The 14,835-nt window shown below is 40.7% G+C and overlaps 1 protein-coding gene across 1 annotated transcript in view; it reads right to left on the bottom strand.

Annotated features, from left to right (window-relative positions):
* LOC107713550 (dmX-like protein 1) overlaps nucleotides 1-14,835 on the bottom strand; it is a 66,717-nt gene that overhangs the window by 41,842 nt on the left and 10,040 nt on the right. Inside the window, exons 7-15 of the mRNA XM_016519099.1 lie at nucleotides 13,371-13,437; nucleotides 12,143-12,321; nucleotides 10,673-10,865; nucleotides 10,342-10,592; nucleotides 9,595-9,787; nucleotides 7,228-7,396; nucleotides 5,985-6,161; nucleotides 4,728-4,942; nucleotides 1,890-2,529 (exon numbers count right to left, since the gene is read on the bottom strand). Coding sequence (XP_016374585.1) covers nucleotides 1,890-2,529; nucleotides 4,728-4,942; nucleotides 5,985-6,161; nucleotides 7,228-7,396; nucleotides 9,595-9,787; nucleotides 10,342-10,592; nucleotides 10,673-10,865; nucleotides 12,143-12,321; nucleotides 13,371-13,437 — 2,084 coding nt within the window. The remainder of the gene's footprint in view (nucleotides 1-1,889; nucleotides 2,530-4,727; nucleotides 4,943-5,984; nucleotides 6,162-7,227; nucleotides 7,397-9,594; nucleotides 9,788-10,341; nucleotides 10,593-10,672; nucleotides 10,866-12,142; nucleotides 12,322-13,370; nucleotides 13,438-14,835) is intronic.

Raw genomic sequence — 14,835 nt, 5'->3', positions numbered from 1 at the left:
ATAAATGTGTCTTACGGGGTGTGTACACAACCACCCTATAATCATAAAAATCCACCCAGTGTTTTTTTTTTTTTTTAAATCCCAATAAATAATATCCCCTTTCTCAGATCAAGCCGATCTCAGATGCTTGGCTGTGTGACGTCACCCAGACCCAGGCCCCTCCCACGATTGTTGATTGACACTGCCGTTTTACCTTAGACCCGCCCTGAGTGAGCTGTAAACAGAATGTCTCCTGAGCGATTGAGGTGTTCTGTTGTTGGATGTAATAATGAACATAGCAGTCGTCATTTACTCCCGACATCTGAGCCGCTGAAGACGCAGTGGATAGCCTATTAAGTCTAAATATTTAAGTATTTGGCGCTGTGATGAACATTATTCATTATTATTATTATTATTTCTGCAGTTTAGCGCCATCTGCTGTCAGAGAGTGAAAGTGCGCTTTCATCCAGAGCGTCTCTCACGTGTTCCGCCATGTGCTTCTCGTCCGCGCTTGTTTACATCAGAGTGCGCACGCATCTTTCATGCAGCATACGGCGGTGTTGTGCATTTTGACCAGTTTATGGGAAAAGTATTCTTAAAATGCATTCAAAATTCTGAATAATTTGTAAAATATAATTATTCACGGTATTTAGAAGTGCCCACGATAACAATATCGTGCATATTAATTACCGTGATATATCGCATTACCGAATACCGGCACAAGTCTACTCCCGACATCTGAGCCGCTGAAGATGCAAAGGATTACGTTTGTTTTTGAAGGGAATGATCCCCCGATCTACATAAATGCATCTATGTTCGCGCAAATCATTCGTGATCCAGCTTCACTTACAGCAGAAGAGAGAATAAGGGTTTTTAGGTTTTCTAGTTAGCAAGTTCCGCGGCTAAATGCGGCTAAAGTTAACAGTACAGCTCGTCACCCCACGGAAGAGAGGGGCGGGGTCAGCAGAGCTCATTAGCATTTAAAGGGACATGCACCGAAACGGGTTGCTGTGAACAGAGCTGTTTTTGTCAGGGTAAAAAGGGTGTTGTTTTACACTACCATTGAGAAATTTTAACCAAAGTATGTTATAGACTTTTCATTAAGACCCTAAAGAAGCATGTCAACTTGTGGAAAATGGGCATCTGATGATCCCTTTAAGCACCTCGTACGAACCCTGGGGCCAGTTGTTCAAAAAGTTTAATCTGGATCAGAATGATCTGGATTTGGAAATCCCATGTTTTTGCGATCCAGGATCAGGTGACCCATCTTACTTTAGTGCCGGTTTTTCAAAGCAAAATTGGATTGGATCACCCTGATCCAGATACACACTTTTCCAGATTTCCAAATCCCCTAAAGAGACATGCTGATGGAAAAAAATGCCAATGTTTTGCAATCTAGTTTTGCATTGCATTTACACACATAACTACTTCTGACTGGTCCATCTCTGATGATTGTGCCAATGTAGTTTACAATCAGTGATGAAAAAAAGAAAACTAAATTAAATATAATATTTTTGTTTGATATTGACAGCTGTTTGGGGATATGGGGATATGTTACGTTACAAATGTTGCATTTTTTGGACCAGGTTTAAAGTTTTATTACATTTTTGTTCCTGAAATCCACCCTTCTGCTGGGATCAGAACAATCCAGTTTTTTTGGATCAAAAGTATCCCAATCTTACTAAAATGTTTGAATTGAGGATTTAATCCAGATCAAAACCCAGATTGGATTTTGTGATCTAATCCGAATTCAGAATCCTTTTTTTCCTTTGAACAACCTATTTTCAAGATTTGATCCAATACAATGGCCAAAATCCGATCAGATTACGTTTGAACAACTGGCCCCTGGTTTCCACAGTGAGTTTTGCTTTTATGTCAGAACCTAAGGAACCTAAGGAAGCGGTCCTCACCGAGGCAGTTGCTGGGGATGAGCGTGGGCAGCCAGGCCACGTTAGAGAAGGCGGAGGCGTGCAGCGAGTTGATCCTGGCCAGCTCCGACACGCCGCCAGAGAACGACAGCGGCCCCACCGGATCCACCCGCCACAGGATCAGCTCGCTGTAGATGGCGCTGGGGTCCTGCGAGACTCTGCTCCTGCGGGCCGGGGCGGTCAGAGCGGCGGCGGGCGTCCTCAGGGCGTTGTGGTGCGAGGTGGTAAGCAGCAGCGGCAGCAGAGAGTGGCAGGCCAGATCGTTGAGGTGGAAGCGATGACCGCAGTACCGTGACTTATGAGACACGCTGAGCACCGTGGAGAAGGCCGAGTCCTCGGCGAAGCTGACGGCCCACTGGTTGAGTGAGCCGTCGGCGTGTTTGGAGATCATCAGGACACTGGGGGTGAAGATGCTGAGACGCAGGCTGCTGGAGGAGGGTTTGTTCTGGCTCTGTCCGATCAGAGCGGAGGAGGACGAGTGCGGCAGGCCCGCGGGACGCTGACGGCCGTGCTGCATGGCCAGGTCCACGTTTCTGTTGCAGGCGTACATGACCACGCTGCGGCTGAGAGAGTTGGCGTCGCCGGTGGGGAAGGCCACGGGAATCCTGGACACAAAGGAAACCTGGGAACAGAAAGAACACTTCAGAGATGAAAGATCAGTAGGGCTGCCTTTGACTAATTTCATTGACTAATAATTTTCATCAATTTTCGTCAACAACATTTTTTTCACCGACGACAACGAGACAATAACGAACTAAAACTCTTTTTGAATGACAAAAACTACGATGTAAATCTAACGTAGATTTAGTCGACGAAAATCTTCTGATATTTAGTCGACTAAAACTAGACTAAAACTAAAAACAATTCAGATGACTAAAATATGACTAAAACTAAATCAAAATTTGCTGTCAAAATTAACACTGCTTTGACTAAAGATTTGTCTGGCCGTTCATTTGAAGCATTAGTCGACTAATCGCATGTTTTTTAATAACCCATTTAAATCATGATAATGCGCCTTTAATTGCCTACATAGCCTAATAAGCGCTCAAGCGCAGGCATAAAGCTTGCCACAGCACACCAGCAGAAATAATGATCATGAATGTGTCAGGGAAAAACTGTAAGGAGCATACCTGCAAACTGACAAGAGGTCAAAAAGGTGACATAGTATGGAATATGACCCTTGGTCTGGGGGCATCCCCCGCCAGAAGAAAATTTTTGAGAGTTTAACATGTAAATGAAGCGTTCTGGTGCACTCTGACGACAAAATAAAGGAAAAAGACAACATATGCTTCAAGTAAAAAAAAGCACATTTATACCACAAACTTTTTGGACAGTGCAACTCTGTTGTCATCGCCGGTGTTCATACTTCTCTTTGTGAGCAGTGGAGTCATTTATTTTTGCAAATTTTAATGTTCGCATTAGAGTGCGCATACTATCAACAAACTCCATCTTTACACTGCAGAGGAAACAGAAGCTGCATCTGAAGTGGCATTAGACATATTTATACAGAATGTTTAATGAAGCTGAGGTGCATAAATGCATTTACACCACAAAATTTCAAATGCATAAATAATTTTATAAGAGTAATGTTTTAAATATTTTTGAACATACAAGTTAAAAATGTTGGGAAAAATGCAACACTTTTAAATATGAAACACAACCACCAATAGATGACGGTAAAGGACTGTTTTAATGAGTGAGTCATTAGTCATTCATTCAAACGGCTGATTCGTTCAAAAACGAGTGACTTCTCTCTTTATGAATGGGTTACTGAATCATTGACTCACTTGATTCGTTCAAAAACGTGGATTCATTCAGTATCGAAACACCGCTGTGTTGCTCGGGGACACAAAACAGTTCTGCTGTGGCTTTGATTGAAACTTCGTCAGCGAACTTGAGCAATATTGAGTCAATATTGTATTACAAATTGCGAACTTTGTGTCTGTTTAACTCACAATGAAGAACTTCCACGCCGACGACATGTTTACATGCAGATGTGAGCGTAAGTGTGCCGTCAAAACGGAGCGGCTGTGAGATGAGGTGTGTTCAATTTGAAGCAGCGGTGCGCAGACCGATCGCACATCAAACTACCGCGAGAGTGATTCAAAAGCATGCGAAGCCATCTGCTCTCTGTAGCTCTCGCGGTGCTTTGATGTCATAGCTATATTGTGATTATTAATAATATAGTAATTATTATTAAGAAAAGAACTGGAGGAAAATAAGCAACGTTGCTAAGTGATTTTGCTTTGGAATCTTTAACTCTATTTTTCTCAAAATCAACTCTTGCTGACTCCATCGCCTTCAAACGGCTGTAGCTCAATCATTTAGTGTCCGATTTCAACAAGTCATGTATCATTTTGAAGGTATTTTAAATGGAGAAAGTAGAATAAAAATAAAAAGAACTCATTTTTGAAAATTTGCTCATTTTGCCAGCATATAGGCAAATTGCATGCGGTCGTACCGGAGTTCACTTGAACCGTACCCCAGACCACCCTTTTTAAGCGGACTCGGGTATGGTTCGTGGGTGCGCACCCGAATTCGGAAGACAGCGTTCACATCATCCAAACAAACCGTACTCTGACGTCAATCGAACCCGGGTGCACACCAAAAGTGCTAGTGTGAAAGCACCCTTTGTTTTCAGTTTAAGAGATGAAGTCGGCGACACTGACTCGTCATCTTTGCAGCAGTGGATGCGGGCAGATTGCATGCGGTTGCTAAGGAGAAATGTGTGGTTACAGCGTGTTCAGAGTTGTTTCTAGGCATAATTTGAGGAATCGCTCACGTCTGCAACACAAACTCTCCCAGGATCTGCGTCTGTACCTGCGCCTGTCGGAACATGCCGGGCTGGTATTCGTCCAGCCAGTCGACATGCCACACCAGCAGTGATCCGTCCATCGGGTGGATACTAAACAGCATGTCTGCTGCTCTGTTCCAGTCACTCAGCAGCACATCCACCAGATGATCCACCGCCACCGCAGGGAGAGAGACGGAGCCCAGAGCCGCAGCATCAGCACCGCTCCCCTCCTCATCAGCATCTACTCATAACAGAGAGATTTCAGCTTCATATGATCCTCACATGCTGCTCACACAGGCCTATTACTGTAGAGATGCCACCAATAAAACTGCAAACACATAGACAGTGACTTTTATTTTTTAAGTAGAACAGTAAAGAAGATTTTTAGCTGAAACCGTGCTCCTTGGTGATTCATATAATGCAAGTCAATGGTTACCGGCACTTTGAGAATAAAAAAAAATTTTGATACCATTGATCATAATATCCGACTTTCCCGGTTGGAACATGTTGTTGGCATTAAGGGTACTGCTTTGGGGTGCTTCAGGTCCTATCTAACAAACAGGACTTTTTCTGTCCGCCTTGATGACTTTGTTTCCTCATCAGCACCCCTTCCATTTGGAGTCCCTCAAGGCTCTATCCTTGGCCCTATGCCGTTTTCCCTGTATATGCTCCCATTAGGGTCTATTCTCAGGAAATATAATATTTCGTTTCACTGTTATGCAGATGACACACAAATTTATCTGCCACTGAAACGGGAACGTACCAGTTCTTTGCAACTTCTTTTTGATTGCCAAAAAAACTTGCCCCTTTTAGACTTTTAGACTCTATTAATTTACTAACTGCTTCTCTAATCTTTTTGTATTCTATCTGTTTTCTTTTTATTTATTATACAATTAACAAAATGCAAAAAAAGGCCTCTAACACTATCTTGCTCTATTCTTTATTCTGTTTTCTTTCTTTTTTTCTATTCTGTTTTCTCAATTTATTATATAATAAAAAATTATAAACCTTGCTACGTAAACTGTGTTAGGCTAACTGAGACTTGTTATAGCACTTGCATATCATTGCTCTTTTGTTGATTCTGATTGCTTCTATTGTCCTCATTTGTAAATCGCTTTGGATAAAAGCATCTGCTAAATGAGTAAATGTAACTGTCCCTTTAATAAATGGTTCTGCCTCATCTTGGTTCACATCCTGCTCTGAATTGTCACATTAGTGTCACTCTCACATAACGTAAATCAGTCCTGCCCTCTGATATATGGCTGAGATGATGCACACGGTACCGTAGCGCTCTGTGGGTCCGTTCTGCTCGCCGCTGCTCCTCAGCTGCTGTAGAAACACCTCCATGCTCAGCGTCAGGTGCAGCTCTTTGTTGTTGAGCCAGTGAACGGTGAACGGGCCGCCCGGTTCCTCCTCATCAGAGCCGCTCATGGACGAGATGGAGGGCAGCAGAGGGATGTCTGCACACAAACATCACCATCACATTCACACTTACATTATCTGTCACTGCTTCCTGCATGCACTTTAACAGCAGGTTTGGGGAGCTACAGAGAGATGAGATTTCAGAGCGACAGCAGGGGGAAATTTTGTCCTGTTTGTCACACAAAGCTCTAAAAATCACTGTTTATGTTTAAGTGTATTTGCTTACAGGGGCAATGCACATTAATGAACATTACTGTAAATGTACCAGAATTAGCAAAAAGGCTCATCTGTAGAACCTTGACAGAATTTTGACAGAATTATGAAAAAACAACTGGGGAAAAAAATTATAAAATGCTCTCTTTAACACTGTTTTACTGTTTTCAAGGTTTATTTAAAAAATTTAAACAAAACAGCACGACACACAGTTAATTCATTATGAATCATGCTGGAGGTTTAGTCACGTGTTATTACAGGGATTCCCAAACTTTTTTATTTAACAACACACATTCACGGTTCTCTGATATCAGTTAACGGTCACATGACATGCAGATACACAAATATAATACATTCCTCTTTTTCAAGAGGTTTATTTAGATTTGTTTTTATATTAAAATTTATAAATTTTTATGATTTAATGCATTTTAGTAAGCATTGTGTTTTGTTTTCATTTAAAAAATTTATTTATTTTAGTTTTACGTTTTTATTAATTTTTATTCTTAGCTTTTTATCAACTCGTGAACCCCTAATTTGGTAAACCATATACTACTGTATTTGATTTTTGATATTTTGATATATTTTTGATATTTTTATTTGTTTTTATTTTAAAATTAATTTATTTACTTACATTTTACATTTATGATTTAATTAATTTTAATAAGCGTTTTATTCTTTTTTTTTAATAATTTATTTTAATTTTACACTTTTATTATCCCTTTTGAAAAATAAATATACTTAAATGTATTTGAAGTTTTATTTCATAAATACAATTTATTACAATTTATTTCAAGTTAAGTACGATAAAAAAAATACATTTACATATTTTCATGAGTTTTTTTGGGTCATGTCTGTGTCACATGTGAAGGCTGAAGGTCTGGTGTGTGTTACCTGTGGCTGGGTTGATGCTGGCGGCGATGTGGAAGTGGCACAGTGCGTTGGCGTGCAACATGTTGGTGCGATGGGCGTTGTGTTTGTTCTGCTGCTGGGGCAGAGGACCGCTGTATGAGAGCTGAGATAAACAGCGCACCTCCTCTCTCCACGACGGCTTCAGCTTCAGCTGGGAACACAAAGCAGACGCTGCTGTATTCTTTCATTAGTGAACACTAGACTAAACTAAATTCAAATTTTGCACTTAAATATTATCAATATTCGAATTTAAAAGACAATTTCAGTTAGGGGGGAAAAAAAGCTTTTGGCTTCTCTCCTGAGGCCACAAGAAGGTGCATCGAGCTAAATATTGCTAATGCACGTTTATTAAATCAATAAATTAACATGACTATCTGTGAAAAAGTGCGTAACGTTCATAAACCAAATATAATTAAGTTTCTTAAACAATTATAAACAAAACAGCATCATGTATGCATAGTTTACACTACAAAAAATTATTTTCTTACTTAGTATTTTTGTCTTGTTTTCTAGTACAAGTATCGTCTTGGTTACGTATATAACCCTCGTACCCTGAAGGAGGGAACGGAGACGTTACATCAGCAGTGACTGACAAATTGGGATCTCGCCAGAGAGCGCCCTCTTGATCCCTGAAAGACGTGGTGGGAACTTTGGGCACATATCCGGGCCGGGGTCTCAGGACAATGTGAGAGTCGGCCGGTCCGAATTCCAGGCACGTATCGTAGACCGAAAATGCCTGCAGGTCCCCCACCCTCTTGACCGAAGCCTGTGCAGTGAGGAGGACTGTCTTTAGCGACAGAAACTTAAGCTCTACTGACTGCAGGGGTTCGAAGGGCTCCTCCTTCAAGGCCGTCAGGACCGAGGGGAGATCACAAGAGGGTACCAGGTGGGGGTGCGGAGGAGGAACCTGATGACCAGGTTGTGCTTCCCCACAGTCGTGCCGTTCACTGCATCGTGATGCGCGGCAATAGCGGCGACATACACTTTGAGGGTGGAGGGAGACAGCCTTCGCTCCAGCCCTTCTTGCAGAAAGAAGAGCACGACCACGATCGGGCATCTACGGGGGTCTTCAGCCGGTGGCGGGGTGTTGACAGCAGCGGGCCGCCGGGGCAGGATGTGCTTAATTGCCTCTGTCTGCTTCTGTGCAACGGAGAACTGCTGGGTGAAGCTCTCCACCGCGTCGCCGAAGAGGCCAGCCTGGGAGATCGGGGAGTCCAGGAAGCAGTGTTTGTCGGACTCCCTCATATCTGCCAGGTTCAGCCAAAGATGGCGCTCCTGGACCACCAAGGTGGATATCGTCTGATCCAGGGACCGCGCCGTGACTTTCGTCGCCCGTAGGGCAAGGTCTGTCACAGTGCACAGCTCCTGCATCACACCCGGGTCAGAACTACTCTCATGCAGCTGCTTCAACGCCTTGGCCTGGTAGACTTGCAGGAGGGCCATGGCGTGCAGGGCGGAGGCAGCCTGTCCAGCAGCTCTGTAAGCCTTGGCTGTTAGAGCGGACGAGAACTTACAAGCTCTGGACAGGAGGCGTGGATTACCCCGCCAGGCAGCAGTGCTCTGCGGGCAAAGCTGCATCGCAATAGCGCGCTCGACTGGGGGGGGGGGATCTCCACATACCCCTTAGCCGCCCCGCCGTCGAGGGTAGTGAAGATGGAAGAGGCACTAGCTCGGTTTCGGGCAGAAAAAGATCTGGTAACCGCTTCATGCACCTCCGGGAAGAATGAAACCGGAGGTGGACGCCGAGGATCGGCGTGCGGCACCCCCAGGAACCAATCATCCAGCCTCGAGCGCTCCGGAGATGGAGGGGGTTTCCATTGCAACCCGACGCTCTCGGCAGCCCGGGAAAGCATAGCAGTCAGCTCTGGATCTGACTCGGGCCGGGGGGGCTCCGAACGAGATGCTAGGCCCTGCATCCGGGGGCTCAGCAGTCTCATCACGGAACACCACAGGATGCGATGTGCTGGAGGAGTGAGGGGGCCCGCGGAGGTGCACTCGGCGGGGAAGCCCTCACTGTAATCCTCAGATCACCCTGACCATATGCCGAAGTAGTCCTCCGCTGCTGTGAGACAGAGGAACTTGATCGGGGCATAGCAAGAGGGACTCCCCCTCGTTTCATGAAGAGGAGTCTCGATCGTAACATCGCGATGGTCATGTTCCCGCAATGAGAACATGAATCTCCCACGAGCGCTGCCTCGGCGTGCTCAAAGCCCAGGCACGAGATGCAGCGATCGTGACCATCAGACGGAGCCAGGAAGCCAGGAATCATCTTGATTCAAGAATGTTTAGATATTTATACTAGAAAACAAGACAAAAACACTAAGTAAGAGAATCATTTTTTGGTCTCACCTCCAGCGGGTTCTGGCTCTGCGCTCGGGTGTTGCTGGAGCTCTTCTTCATGCTGTTATTCTTCATCACGTCATTGCTGCAGTGATTGTGTCTGAGTCCAGACAGAAGACAGTCGCTGGGCAGCAGTGTTTCGGCCCACAGGCGACACACGCTGTCCTTGCAGCAGGTCAGCAGCACGTTACACACGGCGCCTCTGGAAGTAGTAGTATATTTTTATTTAATGCCATGTCAGCATCTTAAGCTGTTTTCATGGCAAAAACAATTAAAAAAATACAAGTGGCCTATAACAAATACAATAAAAACCAGCAAACAAACAAACAAACACAAGTTATATTACACAAGATTTTTTACATTAACATATGATAAAAATTATACTAAATAAATCTTTAAGTGAGTTCACTTCATAAAAGAGTTTTCTACATACATTAAAAGTGGGACAGTCCAATAAAATGTGATGCAAAAATATTTACCTATTATAGGTTTACCATATAAAAGCTCGGTTCAAGCCATTTCCAAAACTGTTTTTATTTCGTCCATAGCTTGAACGTAACAAAAGTTATGGTTATCTGAAGTTGGCTGATTTTCAGGAACAGAATTTTGAGAAAAACTGGTTTAAAGAGAGGCAATGAAAATAAAAGCACAACAGTCAAGTATCACAAGTAAAAGTCACTTTACTGTGTTAAAGACTTATTTTAGTCACTGTACATGTTGTAAAAGATACAAATGACCCTAAGGAACACACAACACATCCTCAGATCACCCTGACCATATGCCGAAGTAGTCCTCCGCTGCTGTGAGACAGAGGAACTTGATCGGGGCATAGCAAGAGGGACTCCCCCTCGTTTCATGAAGAGGAGTCTCGATCGTAACATCGCGATGGTCATGTTCCCGCAATGAGAACATGAATCTCCCACGAGCGCTGCCTCGGCGTGCTCAAAGCCCAGGCACGAGATGCAGCGATCGTGACCATCAGACGGAGCCAGGAAGCCAGGAATCATCTTGATTCAAGAATGTTTAGATATTTATACTAGAAAACAAGACAAAAACACTAAGTAAGAGAATCATTTTTTGGTCTCACCTCCAGCGGGTTCTGGCTCTGCGCTCGGGTGTTGCTGGAGCTCTTCTTCATGCTGTTATTCTTCATCACGTCATTGCTGCAGTGATTGTGTCTGAGTCCAGACAGAAGACAGTCGCTGGGCAGCAGTGTTTCGGCCCACAGGCGACACACGCTGTCCTTGCAGCAGGTCAGCAGCACGTTACACACGGCGCCTCTGGAAGTAGTAGTATATTTTTATTTAATGCCATGTCAGCATCTTAAGCTGTTTTCATGGCAAAAACAATTAAAAAAATACAAGTGGCCTATAACAAATACAATAAAAACCAGCAAACAAACAAACAAACACAAGTTATATTACACAAGATTTTTTACATTAACATATGATAAAAATTATACTAAATAAATCTTTAAGTGAGTTCACTTCATAAAAGAGTTTTCTACATACATTAAAAGTGGGACAGTCCAATAAAATGTGATGCAAAAATATTTACCTATTATAGGTTTACCATATAAAAGCTCAAGATGACCCTAATATACATTAAGTGTATATCTGTTCATAAAACATCACAGATTACAGCGTGCAGGCGATCTCCAATTCTTCTCCTGCTCTACTACTCCGGATTTATAATACATAACCAGACACAGTTAGAACCGTAACTTATAGTTTTTTGTTCTAAACTTGTAGTTTTATTTCACGCTGTCACCGTTTGAACTAAATGAAAGTAATGCATAGGGTTAATATGAAAGTGGTGCTGGTCCATTTAAGAACGAGAGCTCTGTCATTGCACAAGCAGACAAGCTAACATTACCCCAAACTCTGCATGCCGTAGTTCACACAGGACTAGCGGAAAATGTGCATGGATATGCCTTTATTATATACGTTACATAGTTTATTTTGAAAGGTGAACTGTCTTTGCAGAGTTAAGGGAAAGCACCTCCGCAACGCGCGTTAGCAAACTAGAGAAAGACACGGTCTTTTCTGCTGGCCACAATTAAATCGCTATTTTTCCGCACTAAACAAGTGAATTTGGCCAAGTTACACTACCGGTCAAAAGTTTGGGATCAGAAGGATTTGTAATGTTTTTACAGGAGTTTCTTCTGCTCATCAAAGCTGCATTTATTTTTTCAAAAATACAGGAAAAAGATGACATTACAGTCTCACTGACCCCAAACTTTTGATCGGTAGTGCATTTTCAGAGATGATAGACAAGATGTTATAGAATAATAATTTAATGACATTCCACCTATTTTTTTTTATTTCCTGAAAACGTCCTAGCACGACATCCGACGGGTTTTCCTAGCTCGCATCACAAATATGTTTGACAGAAAGGAGAATCTTGCAGAACATGCATTGAGTCAGTCTTGTATGACCTATGCGACATCTAGCAAATACCACTTGATCAAATCTAGTTTTACAAGAGATTAAAAATCAGTTTGAAATGTCCGGAGGGACAGAGCGGTCAGCAGGGCTCTCTACACGCCTCTACTCACCTGGGCATGTATTTGCTGGTCTTCCTCCAGGAGAAGCCGGTGACGGAGCGAGGGTGAGCCAGGTAAATGAAGGAGAAGTTGATCTCGGCTCCGGAGCGCAGGTCGAGCGGCGTGAAGAGTTTGGTGACGTCTGCTTGCCATTTACTGGTGCTGTACCACACCTTCACCAGACAGTCGTCCTGCAACAACACAATCCTTCAATAACTGTGCATTCAAGTCAGAAAGACCTTATTTAGGAGCTGAGCGAACATGTTTCAGTGAGAAACTCATAACTCTTTTTAAGCCCAGAGCTAGTAAGAAAGCATGGGAGAAGCAATAGATGCAGCGTCTGTATTGATCGTAAATTTGCTGATTTATTTATCATTTTACATCAGCATCAAAGACACTTTTTTCTCCATATCCTTTGATGTTGTTTGAGATCTATATGCATGGTTGATAATGTCTTATGAGTTTGTTATTTTTAAACATGCAATGCAAATTCTATTTCATTCTGGTTTTTACTGTATTTCTGTACAGCAATTAAATGTGCTTTATGAATAAACTTGAACATGAATTATATTCATGTCGAGTAATACGATTTAAAATAGTCTTAATAACGATAATAATTCTATAAATTCTATACGATAATTAAAAAATATTATTTGTACAACCGAAACATAAATAAATAAAAATGACACATAATTTTTCAATTTAATATTTGATAAAAAATCAAATACTTTTGTAAACTTGTTTAAATATATGACATTTTTTTAAATTTACAGTAAGACCAAGTTGCATGTACAAAATATGATTGTATTGTACAATTACAATAGAATACATTAGGGCTTCATTAGTTGACATTAGTTAATTCATTAGTTAACAAACTGCCAATGAAAAATTATTCTAAACATTCGTTAATTTTAGGTAATTCCAATATTCCTAATATATAATAATAATAATTTACAATTCAATTTAAATTGAATAAAAACATAAAAAGCAAAAATACACCTAATGTGCATTCTTTATTCATCATTTAATAGAAGCAAGGTTAAAAACAAAAACAATTAATTTTATGCAGAAATGGCTTATCGTTACTCACTTATGCTCCAACCAACACAACTGACCGGATTTGAAATGAGATTTTCTTATTATAAACAAACAGACTCATCATATTACATGTGAGGTCATATTATATAATGCATCTCATACATATATAATGTGCACACGTCATACATGTACAAACACAAACCTGTCCTGCGGTCGCAAAAAACTCTCCATCCGGGGAGAACTTGATGAAGTGAGTGGGAGCGGCGGACCTGTGACAACCAGAGAGACTTTACTGAGAACACAAATTTAATGGTTCAATTTTAGTAATCAAAAAGCATGTCTAATTAATTGGAATCATGAAATATATTCAATTAAAGGTTTAACAAAAATTTAATTTTTAGGGACTTATGAAATCCATTTTATTTTTCTAAATTCAGTTTTTTTAGTTAAAATGAATTGAAATGAATAATTAATTGAAATCATGAAATGCATACAATGTAACAACCATTTTTTGAACGTTTAACAAAAATTACATTTTTATGGCCCTATGAAATTCACATTATTTTCCCCAAATTTTACTGTAATCTGTGTACAAATTTACATATTTACTTATTCATTCTGTGCGGTCTAGGGCTGGGCGATATGGCAAAAAATTTAAATCTTGATTTTTTGCAGTACGTTTGACCGATTCTTGATTTTGTACGTTTTTTAACTAGTCACCTTGTAAATGTAACTACAACATGATTCAAGTAACTTTTACTTTATTAACCCTCTAGTTAACAACAATTTATTAAAGGTTTAACAAAAATTACATTTTTAGGGACTTATGAAATACATTTAATTTTTTCTAAATTCAGTTTTTTTAGTTAAAATTAATTGAAATGAATAATTAATTGAAATCATGAAATGCATACAATGTAACAACCATTTTTTGAACGTTTAACAAAAATTACATTTTTATGGCCCTATGAAATTCACATTATTTTCCCCAAATTTTACTGTAATCTGTGTACAAATTTACATATTTACTTATTCATTCTGTGCGGTCTAGGGCTGGGCGATATGGCAAAAAATTTAAATCTTGATTTTTTGCAGTACGTTTGACCGATTCTTGATTTTGTACGTTTTTTAACTAGTCACCTTGTAAATGTAACTACAACATGATTCAAGTAACTTTTACTTTATTAACCCTCTAGTTAACAACAATTTATTAAAGGTTTAACAAAAATTACATTTTTAGGGACTTATGAAATACATTTAATTTTTTCTAAATTCAGTTTTTTTAGTTAAAATGAATTGAAATGAATAATTAATTGAAATCATGAAATGCATACAATGTAACAACCATTTTTTAAACGTTTAACAAAAATTACATTTTTAGAGCCCTATGAAATTCACATTATTTTTCCCAAATTTTACTGTAATCTGTGTACAAATTTTCATATTTATTTATTCATTCTGTGCGGTCTAGGGCTGGGCGATATGGCGATGATGCAAACATGAAATATCAGACATACAGTAGTAGTTCTTTACAGGTTTTTAATTCTGTTGCCCTGCTTTTCCATTGTTTTTTCTATGTAAACATGGACGTGCTTGACTGTTGCGCTCGCGTCTTGGCTGAGCCGCGTTCGAAGCTGTTGTAAATGACTCTACAAAGTAACATACAC

This window comes from Sinocyclocheilus rhinocerous, unplaced genomic scaffold, assembly GCF_001515625.1.
Source record: "Sinocyclocheilus rhinocerous isolate Xijiao unplaced genomic scaffold, SAMN03320098_v1.1 scaffold1049, whole genome shotgun sequence".
Lineage (NCBI taxonomy): Eukaryota > Metazoa > Chordata > Actinopteri > Cypriniformes > Cyprinidae > Sinocyclocheilus > Sinocyclocheilus rhinocerous.
Note: the sequence above shows the minus strand (reverse complement) of the source record. Positions and strands in the feature narration are given on the sequence as shown.